This window comes from Schistocerca nitens, chromosome 2 (assembly GCF_023898315.1).
Source record: "Schistocerca nitens isolate TAMUIC-IGC-003100 chromosome 2, iqSchNite1.1, whole genome shotgun sequence".
In the NCBI taxonomy this organism is placed as follows: domain Eukaryota; kingdom Metazoa; phylum Arthropoda; class Insecta; order Orthoptera; family Acrididae; genus Schistocerca; species Schistocerca nitens.
In genome coordinates this window covers 139,263,498-139,284,593 of record NC_064615.1, presented here as the reverse complement: position 1 = coordinate 139,284,593, position 21,096 = coordinate 139,263,498, and the positions used below count along the sequence as shown (strand labels likewise).

Here is a 21,096-nt window from a genome sequence, read left to right as displayed (position 1 = left end):
GTTGAAAAACAGATTTTATTGGTTACAGAATAAGTTGTAGTTGCAAAATATAATTATATTGTGATGTGATCTATATTATGACTCTTTATACTTGATTTCTCATTTTTAAAATAATATGCATGTAATATAATGAGACAGAACAATAATCTTATAACATCATTTCCTTAAACTTATTAAACAATGAAAACATATATGATACTGCAATTTAAAATTTTCAGATCTGCAGAAAGAATTTATTTCCAGTGGATATGGATCAAGTGAAACCAATATACAGGATGCCATAAAATCCATGCTGAAGGATCTTGAGAAAATATGTTTAATGTGTAAATATTTATGAATAATGTAGTTCAGTATTTCCTATTCAGATATTTAATATTAGTAACCCAATCTGTTGTAAGCTCAAATTGCAGCAGTGTTGCACTACTGAGTGAAAAAATAAATAAATAAAAGAATTACACCAACTTTTCATTACTACCATGAGTCCATCAGTTGTTGTACCTTATGTCTGAATTTCCATGATGTTTCAATGATTTTGCTATTCTTTCTAAAGCTCTACTAGTAGAATTTTCTTCATGCTCACATATGAAGTATGATTTTAGACCACAGTCCATTCCCCGATAATTGTATGATCTCAGAGGAGGACTGTATGCCAGCTTAAGGCAGCGACCAGTTCCTTGTATATAGGATGCAGTTGTATTGGGCGATGATGAATTGGGAGACAAAGGACGTGCTGAATTAGCCCATATCCACAGCAATCCAGGATTGAGACCACCTGTCCAGTAATCCTTTCCTGCATGAAAAAAGTCAATCCAATTATATGTGGATTTAATTCATGTTAAAACTGACAAAAATAAATAATAAACTAGCAAAAGAAATGTAAACATAAAGAAGCATAAGGATCTGTTTTACAGCACATTGTACTCCATAACATCTCTTTTGACATTGTTTGTAGGTTTCAGTGTGCTCCTGATACTTTGTATGCTTCAGTTCACTATTTTTAAACAGAATATCAAAATAAATAAATGACAAACCACTCAGCAATTGAACTGGAGTACCACAATACCAAACTGAAAAAAGATAAAATAGTATGTTGTACTTTAGTTATTGTAAGAGCTCAGAGTGTTTCAGCTTGGTTAACAAGACAGTTAAGAAAGAGTGAGACAGTACAAAGTACCTGATTGTCTACAATAAAGAAACAGGAACTACTGATGCAAGTGTATCTGTGTTCATATTCTGGAACAACATCACCCACCAAGGATTTAACTATCTTTCATCATACACTGAAATGAGGATCATCCTTCATAAAAACCTTCTCACCTCTGCTGAAGTGATATTCCCTCACTCACCCTATCTTCAAAATCTCCTGATCCATTATTACACCAAGTGTATTCCCAAACCCTTGACACATGGATCGTAACCCAGCAAAAGGCCCACATGTGTGATCTGTCCTATTAACTCACTCAGCACATTCTATTTCAGTCCTATTACAGGAATATCTGACCCTATCAAACATGGGACCATCTATGAAAGCAGACTACCAACCAACTATTCACTCAAATGAATAACCATTGCCAAACTGTGGGTAAGAATAAAGTTTATTATCCAGTAGCATAACATGCCACAAAGGACAATGTACTAAAATTCAATAGCTGCTTCATAAAGCATGTCACCTGGATTCACCTCAATACCAGCTTCTTTCAGTTATATACATGGCAATCTTCCTTACAACATACTCTTCAGTCCCACAATCCCCCTTGCCTCAATATCCCTCACAATCAGTCACTGTCCCAAATACACATCCACCTGAAACTTCCTGGCTGAACCTCGAACTAGGGACCTTTGACTTTCGTGGACAAGTGCTCTACCAACTGAGCTACCCAAGCATGACTCACTACCCATCCTCACAGCTTCAGTTCTGCCAGTATCACATCTCCTACCTTCCAAACTTCATAGAAGCTCTTCTGTGAAACTTGCAGAACTATCACTCCTGGAAGAAAGGATATTGCAGAGACATGGCTTAGCCACAGCCTAGAGGATATCTCCAGAATGTGATTTTCACTTTGCAGCAGAGATTGTGCTGATATGAAACTTCCTGGCAGACTAAAACTATGCTGGTAGAGCACTTGTCTGTGAAAGGCAAAAGTTCCAAGTTTGAGTCTCGGTCCGGCACACAGTTTTAATCTGTCAGGAAGTTTCATATCAGCACACACTCTGCTGCAGAGTGAAAATCGCATTCTGGAAACATCTCCCAGGCTGTTGCTATGTCATGTCTCCACAGTATCCTTTCTTCCAGTAGTGCTAGTTCTGCAAGATTCACAGAATAGCTTCTGTGTATTTTCGAAGGTAAGAGATGAGGCATGGCAGAATTGAAGCTGTGAGGATGGGTTGTGAGTCATGCTTGGGTAGCTCAGTTGGCAGAGCACTTTTCCACGAAAGGCAAAGATCCAGAGTTCAAGTCTCAGTCCAACACAGTTTTAATCTGCCAGGATGTTTCGTATCAGCGATACTCCGCTGCAAAGTGAAAATGTCATTCTGGTACCTCCACCTCCTTCCTCACATATACCATTTCACTACAGTAATCTACACTTGCAATTTTTGCTCATTGGTCTCCTCCTTCCTGTGTCCACTGTTCCTTTGTTTCCTAATTTACTACTGAACTTCATTGTGTACCACACACCCCCTACCTGTGCCACAGCAAGATCATCATTCCATTCCAGAATGAATTTTCTCTCTGTAGCAGAGTGTGTACTGATACGAAATTTCCTGTCAGATTAAATCAGTCTGCTAGATCAGAACGCAAACCTGGGGCCTTTGCCTGTCATGGGCAAGTGCACTACCAACTGGGCTACCTAATCAGCAGGACTCATGATACATCCTCACAGATTTTTTTGGAAAGTAGGAGATGAGGTACTGGTAGAAGTAAAGCTGTTATGATGGGTTATGAATTGTGCTTCGGTAGCTCAGCTGGCAGACCACATCCATGCAAAGGCAACAGTCCCAGGATCAAGTTCTGGTCCAACACACATTTTTAATATGCCAGGAAGTTTCATGATTCCATTCCCTTGGTGAATCTCATTCCTAACTGTCACTATCTCTGTCTCCTTCCCTTCCTAACACCTGACATCATCTCTCACTCCATTTAGGTTGCAGTGTCATGACAGTGTAGCTAGCAAGGACAATCTTGTTGTATATGTGTGTGCAGGTGCGCGTGCGCACGTGTGTGTGAGTGTGTGTGTGTGTGTGTGTGTGTGTGTGTGTGTGTGTGTGTTTTAGCTGCCCCTGAAGAATGATATTGTCTGAAGGCTCAGCAACAAGTTATTCTTGTTTATGTGTCTGTAAACTGCTCTATGTTTGAACTACACAGTGAGGGGTCACCTTTATTCCTTACATTATTTGCTATCATCATACACAAACATATTCTTTAAATGATTCATTTCCTTAGTACCACAGGCACTTTTCATATTTCTGGGTATGCAAAGGTTCACCAAATAAAATGTAGCATGATCTAACAGATTTTGTTTGTTATAGACATTTATGTTCTATGACAGAAACAGAATACTTACCTTTGTATTCTTTGTGTGCCAGTATAGAAGTGACAATATCTTGATTCTCCTCAATAGTCTCAAATTCTGCTAAATTGGAATCCAATCCTTTGCAAGCTGAATTTGCAGCCTTCCAATTAAGTTGGTTATTGCTGAAGTGATAACAGTTGTTTTTAATGCGTGTGAAATTTCTGGGGCAAGGATCCTTACCTGAAAATGTATAACAATTGTATCTGTTAACAATACTGCAGGAGGAAAGTCATGTTGAATTAATTTTTAGAGTTTGACCAGCTATTTTTTCAAATAAATCCTCCTTTTTCTGTTTAACTTCTTCCCTCTCCTACTCTTAGCAATCACACTCTTCATTTTTAGGCACTCCTTGGAAAAACTTTAAATCTTCATTCCATTCAGTCTGTGATTTTTGTTCATGTATTGTGCCTTCACACTTTTCAGACCTATACCTTCAAAGACCAGGGATATTGTCTTAGGCATCCAAAGTGACTGTCTTGCAAAAAATTTTTATTATATATTTCACCTTCAGTCCACACAAATATATAATTTTAAAAAACATGCCATCCAACCAATTAAAATTCTGATTTATTCTGCAAGTGTTGTAACTTACATTTCAGTCACCTTTTCATGTGTGTATTACTTGCATTCTTTGAGATGTTCAGTTCTTATAAAAATGAAAACACTCTGCAGGTATTATAACACCACAAGATAAATGAAAATCTGTAAGAGTTTTGTATATGTGGTTTTTTATTGATCCACAAAAGGTGCAAGGATCAGGCAGCATTTAAAGAACTATTGACAGTGGTGACTTGACGTAAATAGAATTATATATTTGATAATATGGCAATAAGAAACTCTTTGTATATGGAAATAGGTGGGCAAAGAGAAACATTCGCAAGTGGATACCATATCTCAAGTGCAATTTTGAAAGGCCTAAAAATATCTATCTGAAGAGATGCTGAGTTGCAATAGGCACAACAAAGAGACTGTCAGACAAGTAAGCTTTCAGCCAAATGGTCTTCTCCTGAATTTGACAGCAGATGCACACACACGCACAAACACAACTCTCACACACATGACCACCGTCTCTGGCAGCTGAGGTCAGACTGTGAGCAGCTGTGCAAGGTGGGAGAAGCAATCTAGGTAGTGAGGGTAAAATGTTCAAATGTGTGTGAAATCTTATGGGACTTAACTGCTAAGGTCATCAGTCCCTAAGCTTACACACTACTTAACCTAAATTACCCTAAGGACAGCCACACATGCCCATGCCCGAGGGAGGACTCGAATCTCCGTCGGGTAGTGAGGGTAAGGAGGAAGCTGGAAGGGAGGGGGAGGGGAAGGGTAGCAGGGTAGGGGTGCGGGACAGTAAAGTGCTGCTTATGGGTTCATACAGGGATGAGGTGGAGAGAGAGTATGGCAGCTAACTGCAGGCAGAAGGTTAGAAAGAGGGCCGGGAGGAGGGGGAGGGGGGTGAGGGGAACCAGAAAAGGACAAAAGCAAAAAGACTGTGTATGCATTTATGGAACAGAGGGCTGTGTAGTGCTGGAGTGATCACAGGGGAAGAGATAGGTGGGTGAAGGACAATGACTAATGAAGGATGAGGCCAGGAGGGTTACAGGAATGTAGGATGTACTGCAGAGAGAGTTCCCACCTGCATAATTCAGAAAAGCTGATGTCAGCAGGAAGGATCCAGATGGCACAGGCTGTAAAGCAGTCATTAAAATGAATGTTGTGTTGGCCAGCATGCTCAGCAATTGGGTAGTCCAACTATTTAATGAAGACAAACAGTTTGCTGGTTGCCATGCCCATATTCTTCATTTTAATGACTGCTTCAAAGCCTTTGCCACCTGTATCCTTCCTACCAACACCAGCTGAAGTGTGCAGGTGGGAACTCCACCCGCAGTACGACGTCTTGTGTTCCCATAACCCTCCTGGCATCAACCTTCATTAGTGATTGTCCTCCACCCACCTATCCCCATTCCAACTCCAGTGTTACACAGCTATTCCACCAATGACCCACAGTCCTTTAACTTCTCTCCTTTCCCAATCCCCCTCCCCCATCCCCCACCCTCTGCCTAACCCGCAGACTGCACCTAGCTGATCTACCCTCTCTCCACCTCATTTCTGTACGCTCCCATGAAGAGCACTTTACTGTCCGCCACACCTTTGTTGCCATCCATCCCCCTCCCCACCCCTGCCTTCTCCTTACTCTCACCAACCAGATTGCTTCCCTATCATGTGAAGCTGCGCACAGTCTGGCCACGGTTGCCAGAGACAGCAGTCATGTCAGAAGAAGGCCTTTTGGCCAAATGCTTACTTGTTTGACAGTCTTTCTGTTGTGCCTATCTGCGACTCAACATCTCTGCTATCCCGTGAGTAGCACACTATTCTTTTCATAATATTGTCATTATTCCAACCTTGATTTTTTGATTTTATCTCTAATAGTTTTTATATGTAGTGCTGCACTGCTTCAGGATACTGAAATAACTTCCTTTTGAAAGCACCATAAGGTGTTTAATAAATATTGTCTTTATTAAATTACTATTTGCAGACAGAAACTAGTTGCCCGATATAAAATTATAGTCACTAAGGAGCTTATGAAGGAGTCGCAATGTAAGTATTGCAATGCCCATTAGCATCTGCCAGAACATCTTTCACTGAACTCAAAATGTTTTTTAGCCAGGTTTCTTTAGATGTGGGAATACAAGAAAATCAGAGAGTGCCACAACTGTGAAGAGGGCAGATGTTGTGATAGCTTTGTACTTCAAATCTGTCAAATTTCCCATAGCCAGATTGGTTCAGAAGACATCCATAGTATTCACTGACTATTGATTCAACCTTTCCAAGGAAACCAACATAATCAATGACAAGAATTTTTTTATCAGCCTAAAAGATAGTGGACGAAACTAATTTTGCCATGTTTTGGTACAGGGACACTGGCTTTCAGCAACAGCTTCATTTGCTATTTTGTTTGTGGCATGAAGTACTGGCCTTACACCTCATTCACAATAACAAATTTCAACGTCAACAGCATATTTATAATAAGGTCCAGACATATGTTTTCACATTTTATTTTGGTTTCTTTCAACAAATATGGCACCCATCTTGCACAAAGCTTGCTTTATTTATTTAGTTAGTTATTTATTCTTTTCCCATGGACTCTAGCTGATAATTTTCAGCTGATACTATAGTGTGCATCATACAATTTTATATATACAGTAAATGTATTGGATTACATTTTACATGCACATATGATTTTTTTTTTTTTTTTTTTTTTTTTTTTTTTTTTTTTTTTTTTTTTTTTAGGGCGCACAACTTCAACGGTCATTAGCGCCCAGACTACGTTAGGAATGCACCGCGAGTCACAAGTTTAAAACAGCAACGAAACGGAAAACACGATAAAAGACAGACTGACAGGCATAGGATTAAAAAAGAAAACAGCATAATCAAATGTCCTTTGAGAGGGTTGTCAAATTGATAAAATGAAGAACGCGAGCAGCTGCTCGTGGGTCATCCGCTAAAATGGCTTCTACAGTACAGGGCAGGCCAAGATCAAGACGCAGGGTGTTAAAATCTGGACAATACGTTAAAATGTGGCGGACCGTCAGCAATTGCCCACATGGGCAGAACGGCGCCAGCGCAGCCGTCAGCAGATGGCGATGGCTGAACCGGCAGTGTCCAATTCGTAACCGGGCCAAAACTACCTCCTCCCACCGAGAAGGGCGTGAGGAGGACGTCCAAGCCACGGGAAGAGGTTACATATGAAGTTGTTACGTTTTTCTGTTAAAATGTAACAGCTAATATTTATTTGATATTGAATACTCACTCATACTGTATATGCACTTCTCTATAAGATACACTTTTAAACAATTTTTAAATAAATTTTATTCCTTTACTTCTTTAATTGATATTGGTAGCTTGTAAAATTTTCTGCCTGCTTCATCAGGAGCACACATCATCAATTTGAGATTAGATTGTCTTGTGTAATAATTTCCCTGTCCTCTTGTTGCATGGTCATGTACATCTTTATTTGTGAGGTGTTTGTCACTTACTCTTCTAATGGTTTCGGTGACAAGAGAAGCAGTGCAAAACTGGAGTGCTAAATTCACACTTCTCTTACTACAGTTGACTTACTTGAAACGTTTAGCCAATCCTCTTCTTTGGATATGCGGCTGCATTGATCTCCATAACTTCTTCTCTGAATAAATAATACTGGTTAGAGGAACCAAAAAATTACTGTCTCTCTCACTTGAAATAACTCAGTACTCTCATACATTCAGTTTAGCTCAGGTGTATTTTCCTTTTCACAAGTTTCATATAAACATACAAACTCTTGCAAGTCAACTATGCCAATATCCACTAGATACAATTAAATATAATCACAATTGTCTGGTTTTAACAACTAACTAATTTATAGATGTCCCATGCATCTTGCTTCATTCAGAGCTAAGACATGAAGTATGTTAAAAGTCTACAGTCAAATGTTCATTTTTTTTTTTTTTTTTTTTTTTTTAACAATGACATTCACTAACACAGCAAAGAATAGCATTTAATTACTCCATGTTCTCTAACACAGCATCTGTGGCTCTTGTGGCAAACACTTGTTGGCATCGTTCGACTGCCCCGGTTATCATCTTCTCATTACAAACTTCCAACCTGCACACAGAAACCGGCAATGCAGTAGATACGATTCCGCTCCCTTATTTACTTTTAAAATATCGGGTGTTCGAGATGGTGGAAAGCCAAGTGTCTGTAGAATTTACACCGAAATTCTTGAGCCACAACACTCTCACTGCCATAATATTCTGATATATGTACAGTGAGTACACTTTCATAATTTCATGGTGCACAAGAGCTTGTCCTCAAGTTTGTCTGGGTGGTATTTTGCCTGTACATCTCACTACTCTTTCCTGAATTTTAAATATTCTTTTTAAATAGTTATGTTATGTGCTTTCCCATATGTGAATTGAGTAAGACAGATGTGGGAACACTAGTCCACAGTACACTGTCCTGAGAACTTTATCATCCACAACTTTTCCCTTTTTGCACATAAGAAAAATCTGTGTGTTAATCTTTACACAGTACATTGATGTGCTCCCATCAAGACAAATGCTTATCTATAATATTTCCAAGAAATTTTGTGTTGCTTGCTTCTTTAATTGCCTTGCTATATAATTTATTATATACATTATATGTTTCACTCTGTTTGCTTTGGAACAATACATACATTGCTTTAGACTGATTTATAAAAAGATTGTTTTGTATTGGGTATTTGTTTGCAGTTTCAGTATTTAGTAGTGCTTCCTTTTCAAGTTCCTCCTTTTTTCTCAGCTGCACATGTAAATGTAGTGTAGATGGCATACATTGCAAGCCTGTGTTGTACATATTCTGGGAAATCACTTACATAAAGAATAAACAGTACTGGCCTGAACCTTGTGGCACAACATGTATAAATATTTGTAATGCAGATCTGTGATTAATTATATTTCCCCCACTAGTATGTCTGACTTCTTTCTTATTCATAATGTATGATTTGACTGTGTCATAGCATTTCCCTTGAATCTCACACTGATACAGTTTCTCCATTAGCCTGTAATGATTTATGCAGTGAAATGCTTTAGACTGATCCATGGAAATCCCACACATCATATTTTGTCTGTCAAGTGAACTCAGAATATATTCAACTAAATCTGTTGATGCTGTTATAGGTGATTTCCCTTCTCTGAAACCATGTTGGGATGGCTGTAGTATTTTAAATTTATTTATAAAACTTACAGTTCTATTCTTCATTACCATTTCATACATTTTAGCAAAGCTGGAGATCAATGGTATTGACCTGTAGTTCCCTAATTCACCTCTGTTTCCTTTCTTAAGTACTGGCTTTACTTAAATTTGCTTTTTGTGACTCTGGAAATACACTCCTGGAAATGGAAAAAAGAACACATTGACACTGGTGTGTCAGACCCACCATACTTGCTACGGACACTGCGAGAGGGCTGTACAAGCAATGATCACACGCACGGCACAGCGGACACACCAGGAACCGCGGTGTTGGCCGTCGAACGGCGCTAGCTGCGCAGCATTTGTGCACCGCCGCCGTCAGTGTCAGCCAGTTTGCCGTGGCATACGGAGCTCCATCGCAGTCTTTAACACTGGTAGCATGCCGCGACAGCGTGGACGTGAACCGTATGTGCAGTTGACGGACTTTGAGCGAGGGCGTATAGTGGGCATGCGGGAGGCCGGGTGGACGTACCGCCGAATTGCTCAACACGTGGGGCGTGAGGTCTCCACAGTACATCGATGTTGTCGCCAGTGGTCGGCGGAAGGTGCACGTGCCCGTCGACCTGGGACCGGACCGCAGCGACGCACGGATGCACGCCAAGACCGTAGGATCCTACGCAGTGCCGTAGGGGACCGCACTGCCACTTCCCAGCAAATTAGGGACACTGTTGCTCCTGGGGTATCGGCGAGGACCATTCGCAACCGTCTCCATGAATCTGGGCTACGGTCCCGCACACCGTTAGGCCATCTTCCGCTCATGCCCCAACATCGTGCAGCCCGCCTCCAGTGGTGTCGCGACAGGCGTGAATGGAGGGACGAATGGAGACATGTCGTCTTCAGCGATGAGAGTCGCTTCTGCTTTGGTGCCAATGATGGTCGTATGCGTGTTTGGCGCCGTGCAGGTGAGCGCCACAATCAGGACTGCATACGACCGAGGCACACAGGGCCAACACCCGGCATCATGGTGTGAGGAGCGATCTCCTACACTGGCCGTACACCACTGGTGATCGTCGAGGGGACACTGAATAGTGCACGGTACATCCAAACCGTCATCGAACCCATCGTTCTACCATTCCTAGACCGGCAAGGGAACTTGCTGTTCCAACAGGACAATGCACGTCCGCATGTATCCCGTGCCACCCAACATGCTCTAGAAGGTGTAAGTCAACTACCCTGGCCAGCAAGATCTCCGGATCTGTCCCCCATTGAGCATGTTTGGGACTGGATGAAGCGTCGTCTCACGCGGTCTGCACGTCCAGCACGAACGCTGGTCCAACTGAGGCGCCAGGTGGAAATGGCATGGCAAGCCGTTCCACAGGACTACATCCAGCATCTCTACGATCGTCTCCATGGGAGAATAGCAGCCTGCATTGCTGCGAAAGGTGGATATACACTGTACTAGTGCTGACATTGTGCATGCTCTGTTGCCTGTGTCTATGTGCCTGTGGTTCTGTCAGTGTGATCATGTGATGTATCTGACCCCAGGAATGTGTCAATAAAGTTTCCCCTTCCTGGGACAATGAATTCACGGTGTTCTTATTTCAATTTCCAGGAGTGTATATTTTTCTCTACTGCAGCTGCAGCATACGGCACATATGTTACAGGTTTTAATAGGCTTGCCCTACATTCGTTTATGAGAGGTGAAGCCAGATGAATGCTTAACTTTTAGTTTCTTTTCTAGTTATAAAATTTCTATATCAGTTGCTGGGATGAATGCAATGGTATGGTTCATATGTGGGATTTTTGGAACTGTACTTTCTTTGCTTGTTTTGTTTTGTTTTATCAGTTCATCTGCTACAGTTACGCTGATCAGCCAAAACATTATCACCACCTACCTAAGAGTCAATATGTCCACCTTTAGCATGGAAAACAGCAGTGACACATCATGGCTTGGTAGGTTGGTGGAGGGAGTTGACACCACATCTGCACACACACAAGTCACCTAATTCCTATAAATTCTTTGGAGGGGGGCAATGAGCTCTGACGTCGTGTTCAATCATATCCCAGATGTGTTCAATCAGGTTCAGATCTGGTGAGTTGGGGGGGCCAACACATCAACTGAAACTTGCTACTGTGTTCCTTGAATCATGCCATCACACTCCTGGCCTTGAGACATGGTGTGTTCATTATCTTGTTGAAAAATGCCACTGCCATCGGAAAACATGATCATCATTAAGGGGGTGTATGTGATCTGCAAACAGTGTACAATACTCCTTGGCCATCATCGTGCCTTGCACAAGCTCCTCTGTACCCATTGATGCCCACTTGAATGTTTACCAGAGCATAATGGAGCTGCCATCAGCCTGGCTCTGTTCTACAGTACAGGAGTCAAGGGGCTGTTGCCCTGGAAGACAATGTATTCACACTCCCACCAGCATGATGAAGAAGGTACTGGGATTCATCAGACCATGCAACACTTTGACACTAAGCCAATATCCATTGCCATTGGTCACATGCCCATTTCAGTCATAGTTGCCGAAGTCGTCGTGTTGACATTGGCACACGCATGGGCCGTTGGCTGCAGCGGCCCATTGTTAGGAGTGTTTGATGTACATCTGTAATGACGGGTGGCCACCCAACCCCAAGATGTTTGGATATGGTTTCACCTCATCTACATCTACATCTACACCCATACTCCACAAGCCACCTGACGGTGTGTGGCGGAGGGTACCTTGAGTACCTCTATCGGTTCTCCCTTCTATTCCAGTCTCGTATTGTTCGTGGAAAGAAGGATTGTCGGTATGCTTCTGTGTCGGCTCTAATCTCTCTGATTTTATCCTCATGGTCTCTTCGCGAGATATACGTAGGAGGGAGCAATATACTGCTTGACTCTTCGGTGAAGGTATGTTCTTGAAACTTCAACAAAAGCCCGTACCGAGCTGCTGAGCGTTTCTCCTGCAGAGTCTTCCGCTGGAGTTTATCTATCATCTCCGTAACACTTTCGCGATTACTAAATGATCCTGTAATGAAGCACGCTGCTCTCCGTTGGATCTTCTCTATCTCTTCTATCAACCCTATCTGGTACGGATCCCACACTGCTGAGCAGTATTCAAGCAGTGGGCGAACAAGCGTACTGTAACCTACTTCCTTTGTTTTCGGATTGCATTTCCTTAGGATTCTTCCAATGAACCTCAGTCTGGCATCTGCTTTACCAACGATCAACTTTATATGATCATTCCATTTTAAATCACTCCTAATGCGTACTCCCAGATAATTTATGGAATTAACCTGCTTCCAGTTGCTGACCTGCTATTTTGTAGCTAAATGATAAGGGATCTATCTTTCTATGTATTCGCAGCACATTACACTTGTCTACATTGAGATTCAATTGCCATTCCCTGCACCATGCGTCAATTCGCTGCAGATCCTCCTGCATTTCAGTACAATTTTCCATTGTTACAACCTCTCGATATACCACAGCATAATCCGCAAAAAGCCTCAGTGAACTTCCGATGTCATCGACAAGGTCATTTATGTATATTGTGAATAGCAACGGTCCTACGACACTCCCCTGCGGTACACCTGAAATCACTCTTACTTCAGAAGACTTCTCTCCATTGAGAATGCCATGCTGCGTTCTGTTATCTAGGAACTCTTCAATCCAATCATACAATTAGCCTGATAGCCCATATGCTCTTACTTTGTTCATTAAACGACTGTGGGGAACTGTATCGAACGCCTTGCGGAAGTCAAGAAACACGGCATCTACCTGTGAACCCGTGTCTATGGCCCTCTGAGTCTCGTGGACGAATAGCGCGAGCTGGGTTTCACATGACCGTCTCTTTCGAAACCCATGCTGATTCCTACAGAGTAGATTTCTAGTCTCCAGAAAAGTCATTATACTCGAACATAATTCTACAACTGATCGATGTTAGAGATAAAGGTCTATAGTTCTGCACATCTGTTCGACGTCCCTTCTTGAAAACGGGGATGACCTGTGCCCTTTTCCAATCCTTTGGAACGCTACACTCTTTTAGAGCCACAGGTTGAAGACACTCACAACAGCACTCCTCAAGCACCTGACGAGTCACACAGTTTCCAAAATGCTCATGCCAAGCCTCTGGACCATCACAATCTGCCCTGGGTCAAACTCAAACACATCATGCACCTTCCCCATTCTGCACACAGACAGCATCCTCACTGACACTACATGCACCTTGTGTATGTCTGAATAACAGTCATTCCCCCCAGGTGACTGCTATCAACTGTATGGGTTCATATCGATAGTAGGTCAAAATAATGTTCTGGCTACTCACTGTACACAGTATTTGTTAAAAGTGTTTGCTATTTCTAGAGGATCTACATCATTTTTACCTTCCATCTTTCAGTGCATAGGAGTCCTCTGTCAATTTGATTACTTTTCTTCTCTCTTCATTTACAAAGCACTGTATGTCTTGGGTCTTTTTTTTCCTGAGAGAGAGAGAGAGAGAGAGAGAGAAACTTTCAGTTTATTTCTTGCATGGAGTGCCTCTCTTAGTTGACTTACATCCAAAATGTATTGAAATATTTCATCTGATATGCATCTTTAATCAAGGATCATCCAGTATCATATCATGAAGTTTTCGCAATCTTTTATTTGTAATTGCAGTTTGGAACATCATTCACGTATATCATTTTCAGGAGAAGTAGAACCATGATTAATTCAGGTGTATATTTAAAAATTTGTGCTAAGATGAATTTATTTGGCAAAGCACTGTCCAAACCAAAGAATTTTATAATGACACAGCATTCCAATTTATCCAATTGAACAAGTAACATACAAGTAATAGAATTCAGTGTGTTAGACAGCAAATGTTCAACAGAAAGCAAAATAATATTTAGTGTGTCTGAAAGAAGGAAAAAAAGATCATTAATGTTCTCAAGATACATCAACAAATCACCAAATAGGGGCATCATCACTCTTAAATTATTTGCTATATTGACTATTTGTTAGTTTTACCACTCAGTAGTCATGCAAAAGGGCAAAACAGTTGAATGTTTGCTGAATGGCAGTCTTATGTAAATTTTAATAAATAGAAGATAACACACATAAGAAAGAGGAAGAGCCTAATAGCATCCAATTAAAATCCATTTCATACTTATACTAGCTTTTTTACAGGCGGCTTCACCCCCCGTGTATACGAGACATAAATTGCACTCATCTCCTCCTCCCTTCTCTGTCCATTGCCTCCTACCTCCACTCTGTGTCTATTGAGTCCTCTCTCTTCTCTCTGTCTATCATCCCTTGCCTGCTTTCTTCATCCATCACCTCCACCAACTCTCTCTGTCCATCCCCCATGCTTCTTCTCTCTGTCCATCTCCTCCTCCTCCTCCTCCTCCTCCTCCTCCTCCTCATCTTCCTCCTCTCTATGTTCATCTCCTCCCCCTCCCCTTTCTCTCTATGTCCATCTCTTTATCTCTCTCTATGTTCATCTCCTCCTCCCCCTCTTTCTGTCTGTCACCTATGTCACACTGTTTTCATGCCACTCCCACCCCATTGGGAATTAGGTGATTCTTACCACCACAGTTTCTCTTTCCTGACAATAAGTAATACATGTACTAGTTTCACTGAAATCAGTCCAGTGGCATGTGAGATGTGGAACATACATACTCACACACATCCATTTTATATGTATACTAGTTTTTTACGGGGGGCTTAACTCAATATGTATATATCCCTCTCTCTGTCCATCACCTCCTTTCCCCTATCTGTGTCCAACTCCTCTTTCCCCCTCTGTAGATTTCCTCCATCCTCTTCTCTCTGTCCATCTTCTCCTTCTTCTTCTCTTTGTCTACCTCCTCTTGTCCCCTCTCTCCATCCATCTCCTTTTTCCCCTCTCTCTAACAATCTCGTCCCCCTTTCACTACCCATCTACTTCTTCTCTCTCTCCCTGTCCATATCATCCTAACATCCTGTCCATCTCATCTGCACATCCCATCCTCCCACCTCTATCTGTCCATCTCCTCCTCCCTCTCTCTGTCCATCTCCTCCTATACTATCTCTATCTCATGTTAGCCCCTCTCTCTGTCCATCTCCTCATCCTTCCTGTCTCTGTCCAACAACTAGTCTCCTCTCTTACTATCCATCTCCTCCTGCTCTTACCCCCTACCCTGCCCCTCTGTGCTCAGCCTTGCCCGTCCACACATATACCACCTGGAAAGCAGTCTGATACTATCTGCACAACACACCAATCCTTTAGGCCAGCTAGATGTCAGGCATTACATACCCTTTTCTCTCCCATTCCCACCCCAATGGGGAGGTAGGTGCCTGTTACCAACACGGTACTTCTTTCCAGACAGTAAGAGTTATGTGAACCAATTTTGTTTGAAATCAATCCAGTGGGTTGGGAGGAGATGTGTAAAATATACACAGGGTGTGACGGGTATGCAGTAGCCACCAGAAAGATCACAGGAGGCGCACATCAGCACGGCGCATCACGGACGGTAGTTGCCGCAAGTAGAGTCCCATCCACCAGAGGGCACGCGAGAATTCGGACACGACCTCTGCCGGCGTAACAACAACAACAACAACAACAACAACAACAACTCAGGCAGCACCCAGTCAGTTAACATCGAGCATGCCTAGGGCACAGTCTCGGTCTACGCCAAGTGAAGTGCGACGTAAACGTGAGCAGTGTTATTACACAATTGGCGACGAGTAGGGTCGTTCTTTCGCGTGTTGCGTCGTTGTTCCGGGTTTCGCAGCTTCTCCACGGCATGGAGGATTTAGTGCGGGTTTTGGTTCAGCAGCAGACAGAGCTCATGGCCACCATGAAACAAGTGCTTCCGGCGCTGGTCTCCACGCAGTCTGCTCCAGTGCCGTTCCCTGCTCCCTTTCCCCCGTATGACGAGACGGCGGAGGATTGGGATGCATATGAACATCGCCTTCGGCAGCATTTCTAGGTGTTTCATGTTGCCGATGCGGAGGTATGTCGTGCTCTCTTCTTGTCTTGGATATCTCCCTCGCTGTATCAAGTTTTGCGGCAGCTAGCACCGTTGCAGGAACCCTCGTCCTTGTCTTTTGACGCACTGTGTTCATTGCTGTCTTCATATTATCGCCGCCGCACGCATGTTGTGGCGGCTAGGGTCGAGTTCTATCAATGCAAGAAACAGTCCTATCAGTCTTACCGGGTGTGGGCCGCTACCGTGCATGGTCTTAGTCGCAAGTGTCATTTTGTCACGGAGCAGTCGCGAGAGTCGTACGCCCACGTTATGGTATGCGACGTCATTGTTCGTTCGGCCCCTGATAGGGAGGTCTGGCAATGGGCCCTGCAGTTAGAAGACCCTTCCCTCGAGCAAGTCCTGTCCATTGCTCAATCGTATGAAGTCTCTCACGCCGCAGGTCAACAGCTGGAAGCGTGGTGTGACGTCGTGGCGGTTCAGGGCGGCACGGCCGCGTCCACTGCGTCCGGGGTGGACGACGTACGAGCGATACAATCTGCCCATTACGGCTGCTCCCTCACGGCGCGTAAACAGAATTCCGGCCGCCAGCCCCTGTTGCCATCCTGTGCGTCGTGCTATATACATCATGATCGGTCAGAGTGCCCCCAGCGTTGGGCCGTTTGTCGCAAATGTAATAAAAAAGGTCACATTGCTAATGTTTGCCGCTCAGCCTCAAAAGAATCGAAGGAAGCAGGTACAGAGGACATGGACGTTGACATTCAGGAAGTTTCATTGGGCCAGGCTCCCGACGCATCGGCATGCAAACTCTTTATCGAGGTGTCGGTTCTGTCGCACCAGTTACAACTGCAAGTAGATACGGGCGCGGCAGTTTCGTTGTTGAATGCACAAACTTATTCCGACCTTGGATCGCCCCCATTGGCGCCAGTTTACCAGCGTCTAGGCGGTTATGGTAAACAGTTCATTCCCCTACTGGGTCAATTCACTACCGACGTGACTTACAAATCAGTCACTCGGCCTATTACTTTTATTGTTGTCAGTGACGCGAGCTCCGCTAACCTTTTTGTCCTGGATGCCTTTCAAGCTTTCGGTTTTTCTATCGCTGACACCATACAGTTGGTCTCCGAAGATGTTCCCTATCAATCATTGGAATCTTTGATCTCAGACTTTCCAGATATCTTTGAGGAGGGCCTGGGGCGTGTTTCAGATTTTGAAGCTCACTTAACATTGAAGGCATCGGCCCGCCCGCGTTTACTATGCGCGAGGCAGATCCCCTTGGCTCTCCGCCCTCAGGTAAAGGAAGAGCTAGACCGGCTGACGGCCCTAGGGGTCGTTCTTCCCATTTCTTCTAGTGAGTGGGCTTTGCCCCTCGTTACTGTAAGGAAGCCCTCGGGAAAATTACGTCTTTGTGGCGATTTCAAGGTCACCATTAATTCCCAATTGGTGGTGGACACCTATCCTTTGCCTCGTGCTGATGAATTGTTCTCCGTCGTGGTGGGAGGCCAATATTTTTCGAAAATCGATCTTTCGGAGGCTTATCATCAGGTACCACTTGATGAGGACTCCAAACGGCTGGCAGTTGTCAACACCCCGTTTGGCCTTTACCAATATCAGCAGTTGGCCTTCGGAATATCCAGTGCCCCGGCGATATTCCAGCGTTATCTTGAGCACGTCACATCGACAATCCCACATTGTATTAATTACCTGGATGACATAATTGTCACAGGCCGCAGCACAAAGGAACACTTGCACAACCTTCGCACCCTCTTTCTCAAATTCAGGTCCGTGGGCTTGCGTTTCAACCTGCATAAGTCAAACTTCTTCCAACCATCCATTGAGTACGTGGGCTACACCATCTCTCAGCACGGCGTCCAGCCACTAGAAAGTTTGGTCCAAGGTATTGTCAACCTTCCTCGGCCCGCTTCGCTGAAAGAGTTACAAGCTTTTTTAGGCAAGATAGCCTATTACCACCGGTTCATTCCCAAGGCTTCCACCATAGCCCGCCCCCTGTACTGCCTTCTGCGCAAGGGTGTTCCTTTTGATTGGTCGCCTGCATGCGAGCGAGCGTTCAACTCGTTGAAGGGCCTCCTCACGTCAGCGCCTTGTTTGGCTACTTTTGACCCCCATAAGCCATTGGTCCTGGCTACAGATGCTTCGCAGTATGGGGTGGGGGCGGTCCTGGCCCATCGCAACGCAGATGGTTCCGAGCAACCACTGGCGTTTGTGTCTAAAACTCTTAGTCCCGCGCAGGCCCATTACTCCCAGGTGGAAAAAGAGGCTTTGGCCATTGTCTACGCTGTTACCAAGTTTCACCCTTTCTTGTATGGCATGAAGTTTCAGTTAATCACTGACCATAAGCCGTTAATATTGTTATTTGGCCCCGCCTCTCAGATTCCGGATAGAGCGGCCCACAGACTACAGCGCTGGGCCTTGTTCCTCTCTACGTACCATTATGACATTCATTTTCGCCCTACTGGACAGCATGCCAATGCCAACACTCTTTCCCGTCTTCCGGTGGGCCCGGATCCTAAGTTCGATCGAGAAGAGATTATGTGTTTTCATTTGGATGTGGCGTCCCACCAAGCGGTTGATGGCTTCCCGATCACTAGTTCTAGAGTCGCCAGGGAAACAGCAGCTGACCCGGTTCTCCGGCAAGTAGTTTGCCTCATTCAGCAGGGGTGGTCATCCCGACCTCCAGGCCGGGCCTCGGACCCTCTTCGTAATTATTTTATTCTACGAGACCGCCTCTCGGTCTTGGAAGGAGTTCTCCTTCTGGCTACCGATGATACAGCTCCTCGCGTGGTTGTTCCTGCCAGTTTACGAAGGGAGGTCCTCACGTTATTACATGCGGGGACTGGGGTGTTTCCCGTACTAAAACCTTGGCTCGCCGACATGTGTACTGGCCCGGTATTGACAGAGAAATTGAGCACTTGGTGGCCGCCTGTTCCCAGTGTGCGAGCCAACAGGCATCTCCCAGGGTAGCGTTCTCTTCCTGGCCGCCGGCAACCCAAGCATGGGAACGTGTTCACATCGATTTTGCGGGCCCATTTCTCAATGGCTTTTTGCTCATTGTCATTGATGCTTATTCCCGATTACCATATGTGGTTCGCTGCTCCTCAACCACTTCAGAAGTTGCAATCCAGGCACTAGCAAAAATCTTTTCTGTGGAAGGTCTGCCAATCACCCTGGTGTCGGACAATGGACCGCAGTTTATTTCGCAGACCTTCCAGGATTTTTGTAGGCGCTTCAGTATTCGGCACGTTTGCTCTCTCCCCTTCCATCCACAATTGAATGGGGAAGCCGAGCACATGGTGTGCACATTTAAGACACAGATGAAAAAGTATGTGCACGAATTTCCTGTGGAGGAGGCATTGACGTTTTTCCTGACGGCATACCGGACCACACCAATGGGCGAACGCAGCCCGGCAGAGCTCCTCCATGGGCGCCAACCTAGGACTCTGCTGCACCTCCTCCGGCCTGGTCCTCGCCAGTCTTCGCAAAACGGAGTACCTGGCTTTCCACTGGGTATGTCGGTCTGGGCACGTGGGTTTGGTCGCAATCCACATTGGATACCGGTGGTGGTCCTGCGCCGAAATGGCCACCGGCTCTATACCTTGCAGGCAGGGGACCGGGTGGTACGTCGTCCCCAAAATCAGCTACGTCCACGTTTGGGCACCCACCCTCCGACCTCTCGGACACCGGCTTCCCCATTGCTGGCACCCGTGTTGGCTTCTCACGGGACGTTACCGCCTCTCCCTGCTGTGACTCTGCCGCACTGCGATGGTTCTCAGCCTTGGCAGCCTCCAGTAGCTCCAGCACCGGCATCGCCATCGTTCGAGATGCCCCAGCGACAGCTGGCCCCCCTCGCAGGCCTGGTTTCTCAGGAGGCTGGTTCACCTGTGGTCGTCCCTTCCCCATCGTCCCCGCCACTGGGTCTTGCCCCTCCCGAGGTGGCACAGGATCAGGAGTTCGACAGCTTGTCGCCCGTTCTGTCCCGGGCTCCGGTGGTGGGACGACGGGGCCTCTTCGTGCGGGTCACTTACAGCCGTATTCGAAGGTTCCAGCTTGAGGATTGGCAGATCCCCTCGTCTCCAGCCTTCCAATGGATGTGGAGGTCATCACTCCTGCCCGACGCTCCACCTTCCGATGCAGTGGATCACAGTGGCTTCACCCCCCGAAGGAGGAGGAGTGCAGTAGCCACCAGAAAGATCGCGGGAGACGCACATCAGCATGGCGCGTCACAGATGGTAGTTGCCGCAAGTAGAGTCCCGTCCACCAGAGGGCACGCGAGAATTCAGACACGACCTCTGCTGGCGTAACAACAACAACAACAACTCAGGCAGCACGGGCCGTGCCCAGTCAGTTAACATCGAGCATTCCTAGGGCACAGTCCCGGTCTATGCCAAGTGAAGTGCGACGTAAACGTGAACAGTGTTATTACACAGTATATGTGCAAATATCTCTTCTGATGACTGACAACAGTGTACTGAACAACATTACATCATTTTCAGACCAATAATTGTAACTATTATGGTTGATATATTTTGTTTGTTGTTGTGGTCTTCAGTCCTGAGACTGGTTTGATGCAGCTCTCCATGCTTCTCTATACTGTGCAAGCTTCTTCATCTCCCAGTACCTACTGCAACCTACAACCTTCTGAATCTGCTTAGTGTATTCGTCTCTTGGTCTCCCTCTACGATTTTTACCCTCCATGCTGCCCTCCAATGCTAAATTTGTGATCCCTTGATGCCTCAAAACATGTCCTACCAACCGATCCCTTCTTCTAGTCAAGTTGTGCCACAAACTTCTCTTCTCCCCAATCCTATTCAATACCTCCTCATTAGTTACGTGATCTACCCACCTTATCTTCAGCATTCTTCTG

At 44.8% G+C, this 21,096-nt stretch overlaps 1 protein-coding gene across 1 annotated transcript in view; it reads right to left on the bottom strand.

Moving 5' to 3' along the window:
• Positions 1-402: 402 nt before the first annotated feature.
• The window catches only part of LOC126234300 (oxidized low-density lipoprotein receptor 1-like), a 174,789-nt gene continuing 154,095 nt past the window's right edge, over positions 403-21,096 (bottom strand). Inside the window, exons 4-5 of the mRNA XM_049942986.1 lie at positions 3,564-3,752; positions 403-790 (exon numbers count right to left, since the gene is read on the bottom strand). Coding sequence (XP_049798943.1) covers positions 486-790; positions 3,564-3,752 — 494 coding nt within the window. The 3' untranslated portion in view covers positions 403-485. The remainder of the gene's footprint in view (positions 791-3,563; positions 3,753-21,096) is intronic.